Source organism: Terrapene carolina, unplaced genomic scaffold, assembly GCF_002925995.2.
Source record: "Terrapene carolina triunguis isolate 2854851 unplaced genomic scaffold, T_m_triunguis-2.0 Scaffold31, whole genome shotgun sequence".
In the NCBI taxonomy this organism is placed as follows: domain Eukaryota; kingdom Metazoa; phylum Chordata; order Testudines; family Emydidae; genus Terrapene; species Terrapene triunguis.
This window is the reverse complement of record NW_020664382.1, coordinates 2971289-2990168: the sequence shown is the minus strand read 5'-3', so window position 1 is coordinate 2990168 and position 18880 is coordinate 2971289. Positions and strand designations below refer to the sequence as shown.

General features: G+C 40.6%; 1 protein-coding gene across 2 annotated transcripts in view; it reads right to left on the bottom strand.

Moving 5' to 3' along the window:
- Nucleotides 1-18880, bottom strand: part of LOC113406481 (Down syndrome cell adhesion molecule homolog) — a 510741-nt gene that overhangs the window by 178637 nt on the left and 313224 nt on the right. For both annotated transcript variants that reach the window (XM_029911623.1, XM_029911625.1), the window contains exon 9: nt 13726-13899. In XM_029911623.1, the coding sequence (XP_029767483.1) occupies nt 13726-13899 (174 nt within the window). The remainder of the gene's footprint in view (nt 1-13725; nt 13900-18880) is intronic.

The window sequence follows — 18880 nt, the reverse complement described above, 5'->3', positions numbered from 1 at the left end:
AAGGAGGAATTACATATACATGAGATTAAGTGAGTTCGAGTATAAGGAATGAAGATAGAAAGAGTTACATGTTAAACAAAACAAAATACGCTTTCTAATGGCTAAGATTTAACAAGCTACAGTCTTTGTACACGGAAGATTTCTTATTAATCTTTTTCCTTTCCAGCCACGGCCGACTTTCTCTCAGTCAGGACCCTCCACAGAAGCACAAAAGGCTGCTTTCCCTTGTCTTCCTAGGTGAAAGATCTTTGCCTAAACAGGTTTCTCATCTATATTCAGTTTTCAGATACTTCAACCCCACATTGGTTGAACGACCCATCTTTCTCAGCTTGCAAGAGTTCTGTTCCATTGTGTCTGTCTAGTGATGAATGCCAAAGATGGCTTCTGTCCTTGCATATATCTTCCAAAGTTCAATTAATTTGTTTCAAGAGGACGGATGACCTCATACTTTTCTTCATTTCCTGTGGGTTTCCCATTCCTTTGTATGTAAATGGGGCTTCCATTGTTTTGATTCCACGATGCTTAATTTATGTAGGAGACAGGTAAATAGGTGTGACATTCCCTCCTCTCTGGGAGAGATCTGTTTTTCCCTTCATTTGGACACAGAGTGTAAAGCCTAATATCAATGAGTATCCACAATTCCTTATATAATGTCAATTCATACATTTTACCATGATATTAGTCACCAGTGTGTCACAGACTTTCATAAAACACCTCACTCGATAAACTTGTTTAATACAATCATATTGTAATTGGATTGTCTGTACCCCTATATTCACCCCTTTTATGGGACTATGATAAATTTTGTACAAAGTATGCCTTGTGAAGTATCATTTTAAAACTCATAATTTGCTTATCACTATTGCCCTGGTAAAATATGTGTGGCAACATTACATGTAAAGTTATAGAATTCCTCTGTATGGTATTACAAGACATATTCCAAGTCGGGGGGGGGGGGGCACCACAAACCAGTTTCCCAGGGACAAAAGGCTAGCCAACACCTGATCCAGTGTCAACAAAATCAAATGGACCATCACCTGGTTAAGTGGCCATTCTTTGACAGGAAAGAGAATGTGGGTGCAAATCTACATCCTGAAAAAGAAACAGCTGGGGGTTCCTGTCCACGCAGACTTCCTGTTTCCTGAACCTTAGCTGGAGATGATTCTTGAAGAAGAGAAAGAACTATAAATGGAGAGAGGAGGTGCCCCAAATTATCTGTTCCTCCTTTCCTCCCTACCCCTGGCAACCACAAAACCTGGAGAACAAAGGAAACAGCTTTGGACTGGAGGAGGTATCCTGACTGAAAGAATTCAGCCAATAAGACTCTAGATCGTGGTCAGAGAGACCTTTCCTTTGAATTTACTCTAACTTGTTAAGTTAGGCAATAGTTGTGATTTACTTTTATTTTCTTGTAACCACTTCTGATTTTTATGCTTCATTGCTTGTAATCTTAAAATCTATCTTTCTGTAGTTAATAATCTTGTTTATTGTTTTCTCTAGACCTGTGTGTTTGTGTGTTTGTATTGAAGTGTTTGGGAAGTTCCATTTGAGATAACAGGATTTGTTTCTATTAATAAAATGACAAATTTTATATGAGTTTGTATTGTCCAGGAGACTGCTGGGCAGTACATGATGCACATTTCTGGGGGGAAGTCTGGACCTGGGAATTTGCTGGTGTTGCTCTGCAGTATAATTCAAGGATGGCTGGCTGTAGCATTCTTGCAGTATAATTTATATGCTGGAGGCTGTGCGTGAGCAGACTAGGAACGGTGGCTCTCACAGCAAAACAGTGTGAAAAGTGCCCCAGATTGGAGAACTGAGGGGACACAGTTGTTCATCAGTCCAGATTGTACTCTCAGTAATGTCACATGTATACAATCAGTTGATTCAATTGCTTATCACTTGAGGTTCTAACCCCCCTGCCTTTTGTAGCTCAGATAAAGTTTCTCTTGCCTGCTGGAAGCTGTCTCTGTCCCATTTGTTAGCTTGATAGTTTTTTTTATCTAATATGCAACTGGATCTTCATTGTCTCTGCCTGATGACTGGGCCAGCCAGAGAAGCAAATACACATTCTTTTGTCTAGGGCAGATCTGTGTGCCAACTCCCCCTGACATGCCTGGTTTAGACACACTTTAGTTATAATTTCAGCATATCTCCATAACTCTCAATAAACACTGTGTACATACATCATACAAGAATATTAATGATCAATGAATTATTAATTTTCCAATGACACATTACATGACACCTTTTAGATACAGATTATAACCACAGTGAGTTGGGGTACACTGAATTGGTCGGGCCAGCTGAAACTCATTACCTGATACCAGTGAGCCCTGGCCCTCTGGCACTGGGATGCTCTTAGGGTCACAAAACTTGCATTTTTGCTCTTTATCATTTGAGAATACCAGCTTCTGCCTCGTACTTGAGTTTTGAAACATACTGTGATCAAAATATACTGAGAAGTGGCCTGATGACCTGTACGGAAGAAAGTGGCTTGGTGGGCTATGGACAGAAGAAAAGAGGGAGAGCAGGTGAAAAATGAGAAAAGTTATGAGCAACATCCATATCTGTTAGTCTTAAAGGTGCCACAGGACTCTCTGTTGCTTTTTACAGATCCAGACTAACACAGCTACCCCTCTGATACTTGACATCCATATCTTGGTGCATCTTGGCCTTGGAGTGTATTTAAGTTGGTATATGCTTATAACTTTATAAATAGGAAGCAGCCTCAAGTTAGCACTATAGTAAGTAGAAAGAAGAAAAACTAAAAAGGAGAAATGTTCATTTCTTAAAAATAGGGATGAAGTAATCAACACTTCTGAGGAGGAAAATAGTCACATGTACTGTATATGGCTGGTAAATTGATTGGTATCTTGCTATCAGTTTTACCATATCTTCTTTAGAAGTATGCCATTTATCACTGATTTAAGCATATTCATTTTCTGTTAGCAAATTTAGCCCCAACTCCTGATGAACTGCAAATACAAAAATAAGTGATGATGAATCATGCATGTATTTCCTATAATGGGAATTTATATTCTGCTGGGTGCCAACACACACACACGCTTTCCACATTAGGAAAGTAATTTAAATTTGCTCCATCATCAATGAAAAAAATCTATTCATAATTGCACATATATTTTTAAACATTATTCAAGAAATGGGGTTGATATGACCACCAAATAAGGTGAATGTATAGGGAAAAAGTGGAGTTGTATACCTGTCTATACGGTAGTATAAAAAACTCATCCGCCTGCATGTAAACTAATCAGAATCACAGATGAGCTGGGTGCATACGTTCAATATACTAGCTAATACTTCCTATTATATATTGAATAAAAATGAAACTACCACAAAACTGTTTTATCAGAGTATTTTGGTGGCATGGTAACAACTCCATATTTAAGGCAGCATTAATCTTTTGACTTTGGGAGGACTTTAAAACCTCTCTGTAGCTCCCAGGTTCAGCTTCAGCCAGCAGTTCTTCATCCATGAACTGACCTAATGCAAGTACTGGGACATCTTGGGGGTAGAGGTATGGTCATATGTGATGAAGGATAGGTAGAGCTGTGTGTTATCTGCATATTGCTGGCACTTTAGTCCTTGCATCTGACAAGTTCACCTAGTCACTGAATGTAAATGTTGAAAAGAACCAGAGAGAGCATTGATCCTTGTGGGATTTATTGGTGGAGGTCCAGTTTCCCATCACTATTCTTTGGGTGCATCCCTTCAGGAAGAACTCAAACATTTAGTGCACTACCCTGGACTCCTGACACCTGTCTCAAGTAGGGCTTGAGGATTTACAAAGACCAAAAAAATAAAATAAATAAAAGCCAAGAAAAGGAACCCTCTGGAGTAAGAGACAATAGTCTATAACTATATAAGTGATAAAGAGAGAGCACAAGTTGTCATCATTGCAGAGGAGAGACTCTGTCAGGAGGGGTGTCTCATGAAAGGTAGATCTGAGCTTTCTGAACTAGACAAAAGCTGTAAGGATTGACTATTGGGTAAGAAGTACCTTATTAGATAGGAAATAACTTGCTAATAAGTGTAGGCTATTGATTGCATTTTATGTTTTTCTTTTACCTGGAACCTTAATTCCAAACCCTTAATACTCGTTTTTATTTCAATCTCTGTCTCAAGCTCCATTAAATAAACTTCAATTTGGTTTTACTATAAACCTAAGTGCATAGATGCTGACGCTGTGGGTGCTCCAGGGTTGGAGCACCCATGGGCTGTGCTGATCAGCTCCTCCCCCTCCCCCGCAATGCCTCCCGCTCACGGAGGATCAGCTGTTCAGCAGCAGGCAGTAGGTAGTGGGAGGGTAGAGGGGAGGAGTGAGTGTGTGGTGTGCTCGGGGGAGGGGGCAGAACAGGGAAGGAAGAGGCGGGACGTGGGTGGGAAGAGGCGAGGCGGGAGTGCAGCCTGGGGGGAAGGTGTGGAGTGGGGGCAGGGCCTGGAGTGGACCGGGGATTGAGCACCCCCCAGGAACTCAGAAAGTCGGCACCTCTGCCTAAGTGCCTTGTGCTAAGGAGACTGGAGAAATAGGACTCACTGCTTTCATGGAGGCAGCAGACAAGTGTACATTGCGGGTGTCCAGAAGAGAAGAGACGGGGCACTCGAGTGTAACAAAGTGGGATGTGTAAATTGATAGTCTGAATTGGGAAAGAGCTGGGTTCCTGGAGGCTGGATAGGAGCGCCTGTGTTGCCAACCGCCATTGGGGAGGGTCTCCCCTGGTGGGCACAGATCAGGCACTCTCGTGCTGTAAGCAGGTGATAGTGATCCACACCAGATACCTTGGGTAACTCTGAAAAGTGTCACAATGGAATAACAATTAAGGGGGCAGGATAGAAAAAAATACAGAGCTCTCTCCAAATATATTGTAACAGTGCAGTAAGCAAGTACAAGTAATAGTGAAACTCTGTTAAGCTAGTTGGCATATACTTGCTTAAAAGCCTATTTAGAAAAACATATATTATTCCAGAAATCTACATGCAGGCTTCATGTGATGGTACATCTAAACTGAATAATTTTGTTTTAAATTCTCTCTTTCAAAAAAGAAAAAGAAAACCCAAACTATACGTGAGGACATTTTCCAATACACTTCCTGTAAGATGGAAGCCTTCCAAGATTAAAGTATGCCTCTTAACCAGCTTCCTTTATATTCTAGTGCCACTGTCATTGCATTTCTATGACAAATGAATTAGACTTGAATATTGGGAGAAAAAAGGGAAAAAAAGAAAGAGAGGCACTCTACATTTCAACGAGCCACCTATAATATACACTGGATTAATTTCCCTCTCTCCACAGGAATTGCATTGCTGTGACAGGTGAACTGTTCTCTGAGCGGGGCATGCTGCCCCTCTAACTAGCTCAGTGGTTCCCAAACTTGTTCCGCAGGTTCGGCCGATCGCGGCTCCCACCGTTCGCTGCTCCAGGCCAATGGGAGCTGCTGGAAGTGGCGTGGCTCCCATTGGCCTGGAGCAGCGAACCGCGGCCAGTGGGAGCCATGATCGGCCGAACCTGCTGACGCGGCAGGTAAACAAACTGGCCCGGCCCGCCAGGGGCTTTCCCTGCACAAGCGGCGGAACAAGTTTGGGAACCACTGAACTAGCTCTACTGTATCTTATATTTTAAATATCCATTTTTAATTCCACTCCCATTAACACAAAAGGTTTATAAGATTGATGAAGGTAAATATGAACTGGATAATTTTCTATCTAATAGCCATCATGGAAGTACCAGAATATCAATGGAAATATTTTACTATTATTTATTCTGGTCCTGCTCATAATGTGCTAGGTGCTGTCCATATACATAGAAGACACAGATCCCAACCCTGTGATGAGTCTGTTGGGCAGACCCTTGAGTGCACGCAGTTCCATTGCCTTCAGTAGGGCTCTGTCTGGGTGCTCATTGCAGGATCAGAGCCACTGTCCTGTCTCCAAAAAAAGTTACAGTTTAATAGGACAAGCAACATACCAAGGGCAGGGAAGAGGGATACAGTGAAAATATCTGTAGTTTTATACACATTTCACCTATCGTGATTATTTATACATTTTTAAATATAAAGAAATAAAATATTGGCTACACTACACCATCCCCCTCAGACTATCCAGTAGTAATTGGCTAGTTTCTTGTAGGCCTCAAAGCAAAAGTAAGTTTGAAAGAAGGCTTTGAAGGAGGAAATGATAATGACTTTATTATGTTGATCATCTCTGCAATGATGCCTTAATATTTTACATCCCTTATGATACCTCTGACAGCAGAACACTTCTGAAAATAGAATTACAGTCCCAACTGAATGTTCTCTATGTAAGTATTAAAAAAAATCCACATATACTTCATGTTTAATTTTGTTATGCAAGCACCACAGGGCTTGGAGAGACGACTATCTACAAGAAAAGATAATGAGTGTGATGTCGTTTATCCAGATAAAAAGATATTGTAGGTCTATATATACTTATCTATATTTGCCTTAGGGTGAGAATCTCTATGTTTCATCTTCCTGCTAGCAGCATTGCTGGTGCAGCTAGTCTCCTGGGAAAGAAAAAGGCGCTGCTATTTTTCCCCCTCCCACATAGCCAATTACTACAGGGTTCTTTCTTTAAAAAAAGAGAGCAAATTTCCAGTCCCTTCTTTAAAAAATGATAGTAATGTAATGATTTGCATACAAAAGCACTTTAATATTTGTACTGTAGTGCATCTGGCAATTATCTGACGAGATATAGCAGTCGTTTCAGCCATTTGCCACAGGCTTGACATTAGTGAGAATAGTAAAAAGCATTCAAATCTACAGAAAAAAAGGGATATTCCAGTTTTCTACCAGCTACCTTGAACATACTTCACGTTTAATTTCACCCTGTTGCCACAAGCACTGTGTTGTTATGACAGCTGATCTGCCATGGAATAGCTGTAAAAGAAAATCAACAAAGGGTCGCTTCAGCGACTTTCAGTGCAATTTACTGGCGCTTGTATCTTGCGGCTGCTGCCGCCTGTCGGGGTAATGACACATGATGGGTGATTAAAGTGCAAGTCCTTAAATCAAAGCTGTGCCGATGGTCTGAAGAGGCAGCAAACAGCACTCAGAGCTTGTTCATTACTCATAGTGGGAGGACCTCATTAGAATAAAAAGGGGCCTGTTATACTAACAAGATTGCGTATTTGTGTCTAGGGAACCTTTTCATGTTTTCAAGATTTATCATAGCTTTTCTCTAGCTTCTCCCAGACTGCATTAAAAAATAAAAGTACTACAATCCATCAACATTTACTTGAAATTAGAACAGAGGCTCCCAATAGTTCGTTTATACCTACATATTTCAACAACGATACACCCATCTTTTGGCCAGGAGGGTGGGGTAGAAAAAGGCAAGGCAATTGGGAATGGCAAGAAAAAGGCACTTTTTGGGTGTATATGCTGCTTTTGGTTCAACTGAATTAATTTTTTATTATTTTCCGTCTTTACTTACTCCATTGTTCTGATGAGATGTTTAAGTCATTGAACTATGGAGTCTCCCTTTTCCATTGGCCAGAATCTCAGCCCTCTCTGCCTAAGGTGGCTGCAATAGATAAGAAATTTTAAACTTTGGCTCAAGATGGCAGAACATAGAAGAAGAAAATAATAAAACACAGAGTGTACAACCGGAGTTTTGTCATGGAAAACACTATTTATTGAACATGGAAATGCAAAATATGGAATAAGGCCAGATGAAGAAATATCAGTCAGAATAGTTGGGCTTGTTCACAGTGAACTTGACACCATGAGAGAACTGTTCTTCCTACAATGGATTTTTGAACATGCTACGGATGGTAATTTTTATCTTCCTTTACAGCACACCATGGGTGATTAGTTGGAGTTACTTTGCTGAGGTAAGCACACTGAATGCTCCATTATCATCCACTGGCTTTACTGCAGGAACAAGGGGTCACTGAATGAAATTAATAGGCATTAGGTTAAAAACAAACAAAAGGAAGTACTTCTTTACACAACACACAGTAAACCTGTGGAACTCGTTTCCAGGGGATGTTGTGAAGGCCAAAACTATAACTGGGTTCAAAAAAGAACTAGATAAGTTACTGGAGGATAGGTCTATCAATGGGTATTAGCCAAGATGGTCAGGGACAGAACCCTATGCTCTGAATGTCTCTGACCTCTGATTGCCAGAAGCTGGGACTGGACAACGGGGATGGATCATTTGATAACTGCCCTGTTCTGTTCATTCCTTCTGAAGCACCTAGCATTGGCCACTACTGGAAAACAGAAAACTGGGCTAGATGGACATTGGGTCTGACCCAGTATGGCCTTTCTTATGTTATTATGTAGGTATTTTGGTAAGACAAACTCATTTAAGTGTGTCTTTATCCTGCAGGGTAAAGGTACACAAAGGAGGACAGGTGTATATATATTTTTTCACCTATGACTACTGCAATGTCTCAGTGATATGGTAGCGTGTTACCTTTCAACAGTGGAAGATATAGTTTCATGGGACTCAGAGTTCCCTTATATAAGCCTCCATTTGTTCTTCTTTGTGTTTTTGTATTTAATTATCATCATTTCTTTGTATTGCAGTAGCACCTAGAGCCCCCAATTGAGATCAGGGCCTCACCATGCCAGGTGTTGTACACACAGAGTGAAAGAATGAAAGACAACCTTGCTGTGAAGAGCTTACAATTGAAATGGAGTTACCAGATATAGGGTGGGAGGGGAAACAGACACAGAGAGGTGAAGTAACTTACCCAAGGTCATACAGCAGGTCAGAGGAAGAGTAGGGACTAGAACCCCAGGCTCCCAACCCAGGGCCCTAGCCACTGGGCAATGCTGCCTATCCCAGCTTCTTCTCTGCTCTGAGCTCTTGTCACAGATCTCTAGCAGGGTTTAGCTAAAATATTTAAAGTGGGGTAGCTTAGCATGATAACTATTATCTGCGATTAATACATTCATGCTGGAAGGATGCGTGAGTCTGACTCTAGGGCACAGCTTTAGGTTTATGTATTAATCATGTATAATGCAAATTGTCAATAAGTGTATTTGAGAGGAAAGTGAATGAAGTGATTTTATTGGTAGACAAGTCTTGCTGGATGTGTTTTGGTGTTCAGATTAAATGTCACCAGTCTCCCGGCTGGCATGCAAATGAGCGATGGATTTAGGAAGGATCAGGGAAATCATGGCTGAATCCAGTTGATGATTTGAATAGGAACATACCGCAGATTACTTCCTATGTTTTATACTGAAGCTTGGCTCCCATTAGAAATTATTACCAAACTGTTTTAACATGTTATACACGCTCTAGTTTGGATTCAGATGAACCAATCTGTGCAGTTAGTTTTTGAATGGCGCCCATTTTAAACAGACATCTCTTCTCCTATGACTCCTGGACAACCTTCAATTAACTTTAGTCCTTCCCTCAACTTGAAAGGCTTCTTATCCTCTGTAGAATTTCCTTAGAATCCCATAATTCCACCCACCACTGGAAAAAGTCCATTTCTGGATGCCTTCTTTCAGGGCTCTCTCATTGGGTTTTTTCACATTTTATATATCCTGGCACATGTGAAGTTTGAAAATTGCATATGTTGAGCCCAGCAGAAAGACAGTCATACCCGATGGTAATCTTCAGATGGACTTATCAAATGGTAAAGAGATGGACAATAATTGCTAGGCGTAGACTATGTTTTTACGGTTCTCAGTCTAGCCCTTTGGCTGCTGCTCCAATATCCACTTTGGAGGCTCTTTCTCCTCCTCACCCTCGGTTGATTTTCCTTGGGGCTCTGACCTTTGGTACCATCTCTCTTCCCTGTATGCTTATTCCTTATGCAATCTCCATCAGTCATGCAGCTTTAGCCATATTGTCTGAGGTGAATCATCTTACAACAAGTGCCATTTGGAGCGCTAAATAATATAAATACATATCTGGAATTGCCACCAGGTGCTAGCAAAGTTGTTTTTTAGCCTATATGAACTGCATAGTAAGTCTGTTTATCTGAGAAAAAATGAGGAAGAGGCAATAAACCAGGAAAGTATAGTAGTTCAAATGTTCATTCTAGCCAGTTATAAACTACCAATAAAAACACTTATCTTATGTTAACACCTACTGTAAATAGGGAATAACTTTGCATACTTGATACTAGAAATGATGGAAGAGGAAAGAATCCAGTCTTTCCAAAAGATGAGATTTATCTCAGTTAATATAGAAGACGTCTCTGAAAGTGTTAAGGTAGACAAAGGAGAAAATGGAGTAGACAGAAACACTCATTAAAAATGGAAAAAATAACCTGTGAATAAGATTATTATTTTTAATTCATGGTTATACTTTCAATGGTTGGCATATGTGTACATATGTTGCTAGTCATTCAAGAGATAGGCTAAAAAGGAGAGGTGGAAGAAACCACCCCTTATGTCGCCTTTTCAGAGTGGTTTCAAGAGCTCAATGACTTTATGTCTGTATTAAGCCACTTATTTCTTTCTCAAGTGATCTGAGATGCTACGGTTTGGTATACAGATTGAAAATCTATATAGCGTGTCAAGGAATACGGGGAGGGGGAAAGGAAGCTGATTTGTCACAAGGAATCTTCAAAGAAAATAAGTAGCAAAATATTTGTGTTAATCTTTTTGAATTTTTGAAAGGATATTCGGTTCTAACCCTGTCACCCAGAAATCACTACCTGTAGCATATTTTATCCCCTTCTGCCTTTGAGTAAAAGGAGGCAGTTAGGGTGAACACATGGAGCTGGGCAAACATGTTATGCAGGATCAATTAATGACTAGCACAGTGAATTTCACTGAGGAAATCTGAGGCTTTCATCTAGTAGCAGGGATTTCCCTGAGGACTACAGCATAGAAGCCAGTGTGTGACAGAGTGGGAAAGGGAGCAAGAATAATCACAGGGGAAAATAAAACAACATACAAACAATAGAATACATCTGGAGAACACCACATAGGTATAGGGTCTCCTTTGGAGTGACAGCAGTTTATTACATTTCAACCATAATAATCCCTATTATAACTGGGGATTCAGCCATATCATAGGCACACAACTGCACTATTCTACTGATGTCACTCCAGAAACCAGATTGCCCTTAATGTATGTTTGATTAAAGCTAAATCTGAATCTCCTTTAAGCATATACCCACATACAAACAGTGTATGCTATAGCTGCTTTACTAATCCCATGCTGGGAACAGTATGTGTGTGAGTGTGTATGTGTGAGAGTGCATGCATGTGTGTGTTTGCTATCTTAGAGCCAGAGGGGTTTTCATTAGATTCAAACAGTAACTAACTCTCCAGGGAGGCCCCTGCTCTTATTTGATAAGGGATGCTCTTTTATCACACATGAAACTGCATGCAGTGATCAGACAGGCACTGTGCAGAGCTGCCAACAAGGGAGAAGCTGCTTTTCTATAGCGTATAACAGAAATGTACTGCTACTGTAGTTGAAAACTGGTCCAAAAAATGGTCAATTACAGAAGCATGGGAAACTGGTGTTAAAACCTGATTTATGAAAACCACTAGTAATTGCTCATATTTTTGGTTTTGGAAATTTTGGATATCACATTACTCTGGTCATTTCTGCAGTGATCAGGAAAAATGGTCCCCTCCTTCGTACCAATCAGTGTGTCACTTTTGGCAAAAAAACTAGAGCGTGGAAGATGTTTGAGGCTATAAACTAGCAGTTGTAATAAGATTCACACTAGTCTTTGCAATCCATTTACAACAATCTGCAATTCTTGGTATTCAAAAACTGTACATCCTAGACTACAGATCCAATGAAGAATTAATAATCTGGATTTCCCCTCCCTTTCAGGGAAAAATACCTTTTTACTTTCAAAGATAGCCCTGTGTCAAGACAATTGACATCCAGAACTCCCAAAGCATTCAATCAATCTGTGAAATACAACAGACATGAAAGTGCATGCTGTCCCTGGCGATCTCCAGCAACGCTGTTCTAATAAGTCAACAAGGAATGTTTGAAGGATGGTGTGTGCTGGTGTGTCACTATTTTCTGTACCTCTCTATGGTGAGGAAATGTGTCAACATTGTGACTTCCTCTGGAATATATCTGTGACACTGATAAACCAGCTCTAGCCAAAACCATAGGCCGATTCACTTGTATGTGAATATCAAAGAAGGGCTGAGTGTTAGTATGTGTTCAAACTAATTCACTCGTATGCTAATAGAGATCAAAGGGGGGATGTTGATTGTATTGTTTTTGTCTGTCTATAGCCTGTAGTTTGCTATTATATTACTTCTACATTATGTATACCATGTAATTAAATAACCCTAGATCAAAGGTGTGTTAAATGAAGAGTGTATTCAGGTGTTAGAACTTCATGAAAACTAATGGACTGTTAGGTGTATTGTTCTCATTATCTATTCAAAGGAAGGCCCATGTGGGTACAAAAGCTGTCAGCTAGCATTCTGTGTGAAGAAGTTATAAAAGATGGATTCTAGGAAAGATCCTTCAACTCTGGACTGTTTTGGATTCCATCAGAGTAAAAATACTGAGGGAGTGGACAGAGATCCCCAGAGTTATATTGGGTAACCCTGAAAGACTTTTGGAGACTAGCAGATTACCAAATCTCTGCTATCATTTTGGATTTACAAACGTAGACTCGCCTGTTAGTGTATTTTACCTATTTTAACCTCTCAATAACTCTCATTTCTTTTTCTTAACTAGTAAGCCTTCAGTTATTTTACTAGAGAAATTGGCTGTCAGCGTTGTCTTTGGTGTGAGATTGAGAGTATCCATTGATCTGAGATAAGTGACTGACCCTTTGGGGTTGGGAGTAACCTGACGTGATGTGATGTTTAGTATAGCGACCAGTATCACAAAATCCACCAGTCTGAGTGATCAGATAGGCTGGAGTGCTTAAGGGGGCTGTCTGTGACTGCATGGTAAGACTGTTCTAGTGATCCAGGAATACACATTTGTTACTGGCTTGGTGAAATTTAATTATAGAACATACCACCAGTTTGGGGTGTCTGCCCTGTTTTCTGACAGCCTGACCTGAGATTGGCACTTTCGGTTGTGAGCCACTCCAGACAGCATGACAATATCATCATCTCTATATTCTCGCCTGTGTTTACGTTAAAAGAAGTTGTATAGCTATTATTATGAAAATGTATTGTTTGTATTATTGTAGCACCTAGGAGCCCCAGTCACGGTCCCAGGCCCCATTGTGCTAGGACCTTTACAAACACAGAACTACAAACACAGATGTTAAAAATTGTCCCTCCTGCCCGCACAGTAAAGAAGATATGTTTAAGCCCCGTAAAGATCTCAGATCACATAGAAAAGGCTTTGACCAAATCTTTTGCAGAAGTAAATATGTATGTGTTTTCTGAAAACAATCGACCAATGACCAATTTAAAATAAATATAATAACTGCAGTACCTTGAGAATTAGTCCAGGAATTCTTCATCCTTCTTCTCGGCCAATCTTGGGGTTTGATAGCAGATACTCATAGTATTTCTCCTTCATTATTCATTCCTTGTCCTTACCCAAAGAATGTTCTCACCACATTCTTCACTGTTGAACTATAAGTAGTGTCAACGCTCTGCCTTTTCATCGGTTTTTTAACTCTCCTAAATAAACCTTACCCAGCTATACTGACATTCCAGTTACAAGAATATGCAATTGAATTTCAATGTTATCAGGAACAGGGAGGTAACAAACAAACCTCTGTAACTCAGCTTTGGATCAAAAAGAATTGCTTTTAGTTCTTACTTTTAACAGTGAGGTACATGGACTTGCTGACGTCTGCGCCCACATCATTGCTGACCTTGCAGAGGTAGTATCCACTGTCTTCCTCCAGCACATGTTTAATCAACAAGGAGCCATTTGTGAGAAGCTGGATACGGCCATTCAAGGCAATGGGCTGGAACTGGGGGACCCCAGCACCTACAGCAGAACCCAAAAGATTAATCAGCAGGGAAGAGGTGGGGAAAGAAGAATTTGTTTAAAAGACAGCAACAACAGCTACTTATTATTACAGGCTAAATTCAATTAAAATGAAATGTTGCTTTCTGGCATTATAACCATCTACAGAACAAACTGAATGCCTTTTGCCAAAACTAAAGTCATTCAATGGAAAGAAACAAAAGTCTTATCTTATCAGTTATAACTGTAGTTACAATTCACTACAAGGTAGGGGATGGAGGCGGAGGGAAAAAGGAGTGAGAGGGAGAGAAAGATTTGCAGAGAGCTCCTGGGTAAAAAGCCACATTTGTTGTACATTTAGTGGCTGATAAATTATTCAAAATTACAGCTGAACAGCCACAAAGTCTGCATTCCTTATGCGTATACCAAATGAATTCCTTATGATCACGAGGGATGTCTATTGTAGTAAACATGGAATGCTCAAGGGACTTTAAGGATCTTGTTCACTAAACTCATGGTAGCATGTGGACAAGCACATCAGTGAATATTTCCTCCTGCAACTGACAGTCTGATCACACATAATCTCTGAGTCACTGTGTTCTGGGACAGCATTCAGCTTGGTGCAAGAACACATCTAACTGCAGGTGCAATTTGCCATTAAAGAACTATAGTTGGTGCACAACTCACTCAGAACATGCCCTGGTCACTTTTCTATCAACAGTGAAATGAGGCCTTGAACCAAATACAACTCTGATGTAACTGCATTGCAGTCAAGGGAGTTCAGCAAGGACGAATTTAGCTCATTGATCTCTGTTATGAGGGAATGCTGAGATGGAGTTGTTGATATTCATCTCCTTAAGAAAATCCTTACTTCTCAAGGTTAGATTTACAGTATTGTATAACACCCTCCTGCATGTGTCCATTATATTCAGTTTATTTCAGATATATTTATTATTTGCTAATGGGTATCCCTTTCTAATAGTACATATTCTCATAGGGTCTGCATGAGGCCTACGCTGTGCTTAAGTCCCACTCTTTTGCTCTATTTTGATTCCATTCACCAGTGCTGTAGTGTTATTCCCCAGATTGTGGCGTCTGGGGTGGCACAGTATTGAGGTGTGCATGTAAGTGGAGGACAGCTTTGCAGCCCCACGCTGACTTGCGCAGAGCATTCCTTGGCTGGACATCAGGCAAACTAGGTATGATGCTCTTAGATAATTGTTACTTTTTAAATTGTTTTTATGGGTCCTAAATACCACAGTGATGGGTGAATTTTATATGCATTAGATTAGATTAGACTGAGTACTGTAATATACTGGGATGTCTAATACCCGATACCAAACATTCTATTACCAGCATCAGTTATGCAAACAGAAGCCAGCTTAATAATATTTTTTGGACTGAAACAACCATCTAAAGATAAATCTATGATATCTGCAAATACGTAGACATGTAGCCAAACTCCACTCTTTGGCATGAGTAGGAGCAATGAAACTCAATTAAAATGCAATGTACAATTTAAAGGATTTCAATCTGTTAATTTTCTCAGTCAGAGCTGCAAAGAATGTAATAAGGTGTGAACAAAGCTGTTAAACTTTTAAAAACAAAAACAAAACCCAAACTGTGCACAGCCATCAGGGAGCAGATATGGAAACTGTCATAAGCTGCGTAAATGGCTCTGTGATGTTTCACTCTATATTCTTTATGAAAATATGCTTATGATATGGATATGACATAACTGAGATAGACTTTATGCAAGATGGCTCATGTGAGCTATCATTGGAAAGGTTATGATTTACTGAATGTGATTAACCAATTTATATGCCTGTATCACTTCTGTATCTGAAGTTAGGAATATTAACTATGTATCTGCATTTCAAATGTGTTACTTTGTGTGTCACCCCCAACCAGCCCTTCAGGTACAACAATGGAAAAGCCAGACAGGGCTAATGGCCCAGTAGCAAACACAATGCACTGTAAAAGAGCTTAGTCTTCCTGTGGATGCTCCAGACAGCCTACAAGCCCTGCAGAGACATGGGTCTGAGTCACCTGGTACTGGACCCACCCTTTGGAAGGCCAGTGTTCTTCCACTGGGAGACAAAGGGCTCCCGCCATACACAAGAGGTATATAAGGCAGGGCAGTGACATCATTATGGTTCTCCTCTGCCTCCCCACCCAAAGAGACACTGAAAAACACCTGGAATCAAGAACTGAACTGAAGGGAGAAGGGTTGAACCCAGGCTGGGAGAGGAAGTACCTGAAGTCTCAAGCTGCAGGCCAGTGTAGCTGCCTTTCAAGGATTTCTATAATCTATCTGTGACAAGATTTAGGTGAGAAATTATATTTGTAACCTGTTTCTTTAGTGAATCAAACTTAGTTTGCGTGTTTTGTTTTATTTGCTTAGTAATCTGCTTTGTTCTGTTTGCTACCCCTTTACCCACTTAAAATCTGCTTTTTATAGTTAATACAATTTGTTTTGTTTATTATTAAACCCAGTTTCTTTAATTTCTAACGGGGAGGTGAGGAGAGAGAAGTTGTGCATATCTTCCTCCACATTGAGGGAGGGGGCAAATTCATGAGCTTGCTTTGTATAGATTTCTCTACAGCACAAGACAATATACCTTTGGGTCTGCATTCAAAGGAAGGTGGACACCTGAGTGCTGGGGCAAGTCCCTTAAGCTGAGGCCTTCTAGAGCTGATCTCAGTGTCTGTGTCGTTCTGCACTTGGGTCTGGTCCTGCCTGTGTGTGTGCTGGAGGAAGCTTAATAGCCTGGCTCAGCAAGACAGGTAAAAAGGGTGCCCGGGCTGGCAGAACAGGTGGGCTCAGCGGTATCCCAGCACATCAGGTGGCATCCCGAAGGGGGGCAACCCATCACAGGCTCAACTTAACAGCTAGTTTAAAATACAGAATTCAGATCCGTCTTATGACTTGGCAGACATGGAGGCTGGTTGGACAGAAATGAATCATCTGCTTGGGGTTAGGATCATACGCTTCCTTTCACACGTTAAAAAGGAGGACAGATCTAGAAGGCCTTGGGCAATTACACTTCCTGGAGGGGGGTCCACAAGCAGTGTGTACTCTGTCACTTCTTCTGACAGACAAAGATTTGCTGGAATAACAGAGTCATGCCCCTTAGATCTTAAGCCTGTCTGCTCTTCTCCCAGGCTTCCCACACAACAAGGCAGCACAGCATTTGTCTTTGCTGCGTTGACATTGGCTGAGCCCCGTCACAGTCCCCAGTGGAAAAACTGCCGAGAGGGATTTACTCTTGCTCATGGCAGCACTACATTTTGGAACTTTCATGCTGATTTGATAGGGGATTAAGCCACACAGAGTAGTTGTTCCCTCAACTCCTTCCCACGTCCCTCTGGCCGTACCCTACCCAGCTCTGTGGAGTAGGGCTTGTATATAACAACTGTCAAAGAGAAAATGGCAAATAGACAGAGTTGGTTAACCGCCCATGTGGCCACTTTTCCCTTCCACCCTTTAGCTGAACACTTTGACTCCCTTCCACCACACAGCCGAGTGAAGCATAATACCCTTCAGTAGCAAAGTTATTGTGCCTGTTTCTGATCTGGAATCATCATTAAACATCAAGGGTCTTGCTCATGCAAGAGAATAAAGGTCCCATTTCCAATCCCAAATGATTGAGCTGAAGCCGTTTTTGCCGGGAATGGAGAGACTGGATGAATCAGGGGTCAAGTAATAAGATGCAGTACCTCAGTTGCTTGAATTGGGCCCAAGTCTGTACTGAATATCGTTGCTTCTCTAGTCCCACTTCAACATTGGTGGTTTCAGTCCAGTTCTAATGCTACACATGCTCTCCTCACAAAATTCACCAAGAATTGGATATGGCAGCTAAACGACCTTTTCGCTTTTACAGGTACTCCTTCTAGAACAGACTAGAACTGAAGTGCGTTTAAAGGGAATCTTGCACTACCATTGTCTATCCTTTTGGCACTTAAGGTATGTCTACACGGCAAGTGGAGGTGCGATTGCACCATGTGTAGTTCAGGGAATAATTAATTTTCATTTTGGTGGCTGAACTGAAAAAAAGACTTTCAATGTTGTCCAAATTTTTTTTTTCATTTTTGTTTTCATCTGAAATTATTTGACAAATTCAGCCTGAATTCATGAATAGTTTCGGTTCACCAAAAACTGTTCTTTTTTTTTTCTTCAAATAAACTATAAATCCAAAAAAATTCACTTAGCTTTAGTGTAGATGTACCTGAGCGGGCTTTAATCTAGCTAGCATGGGTACCAATAATAGTGTAGCCATGGCAGCATGGGCTTCAGTGCAGGCTAGCCACACGAGTAAGCACCCAGGGTCCCATGTGGACTTGTATAGTCCACACTGAAGCCTGTGTTGCCACAGCTTCACTACTCCAGTACCTGAGTTAGCTAGATTTAAGTTAGCTTGGGTAAGTCTACATGTGCAGCAACCACACACCTGACCACATGACATACCCTTTGCTATTGTGTTGATAGATTCCTTGGAACACCTTAGCGAGATTACATAGATAGTATTTGTATTGTTGACAGAGGATGCTAATTTCCATTGCTATCAATTTAGTTTACATTTAGATAGTTGATTACAATATAATGTTTACATTATCATAGTGCCTAGAAGCCCAAATCAGGATCAGTTCTCACAGTGTTACGTGTTCTACAAACACTACAAAGACAAGGGCCCTGTTCCAAAGGTTTGATAGTCTAATTTGGGAGGCAGTAGGGGGCATTATCAGAGAAATCACATGGATATATTTTTCAATGGGATTCTCTTATATAACTTTCTGTAAATGAATTTGATATCCATCGACATTAATTACTATAAGCAGTGGGCTGAGTAAGCCTAAAAGAAAATGGAATGTGAAAATACTATGGGGAAAGAGAACGCTATAACAACTCATGAATACAACATTTGGAATGTTAAAATTTAACATATGTGCAAATTTAAGCTTCTCTAATCCTAAAAGAGCTTACTTTTGGGACTGGCAGTTA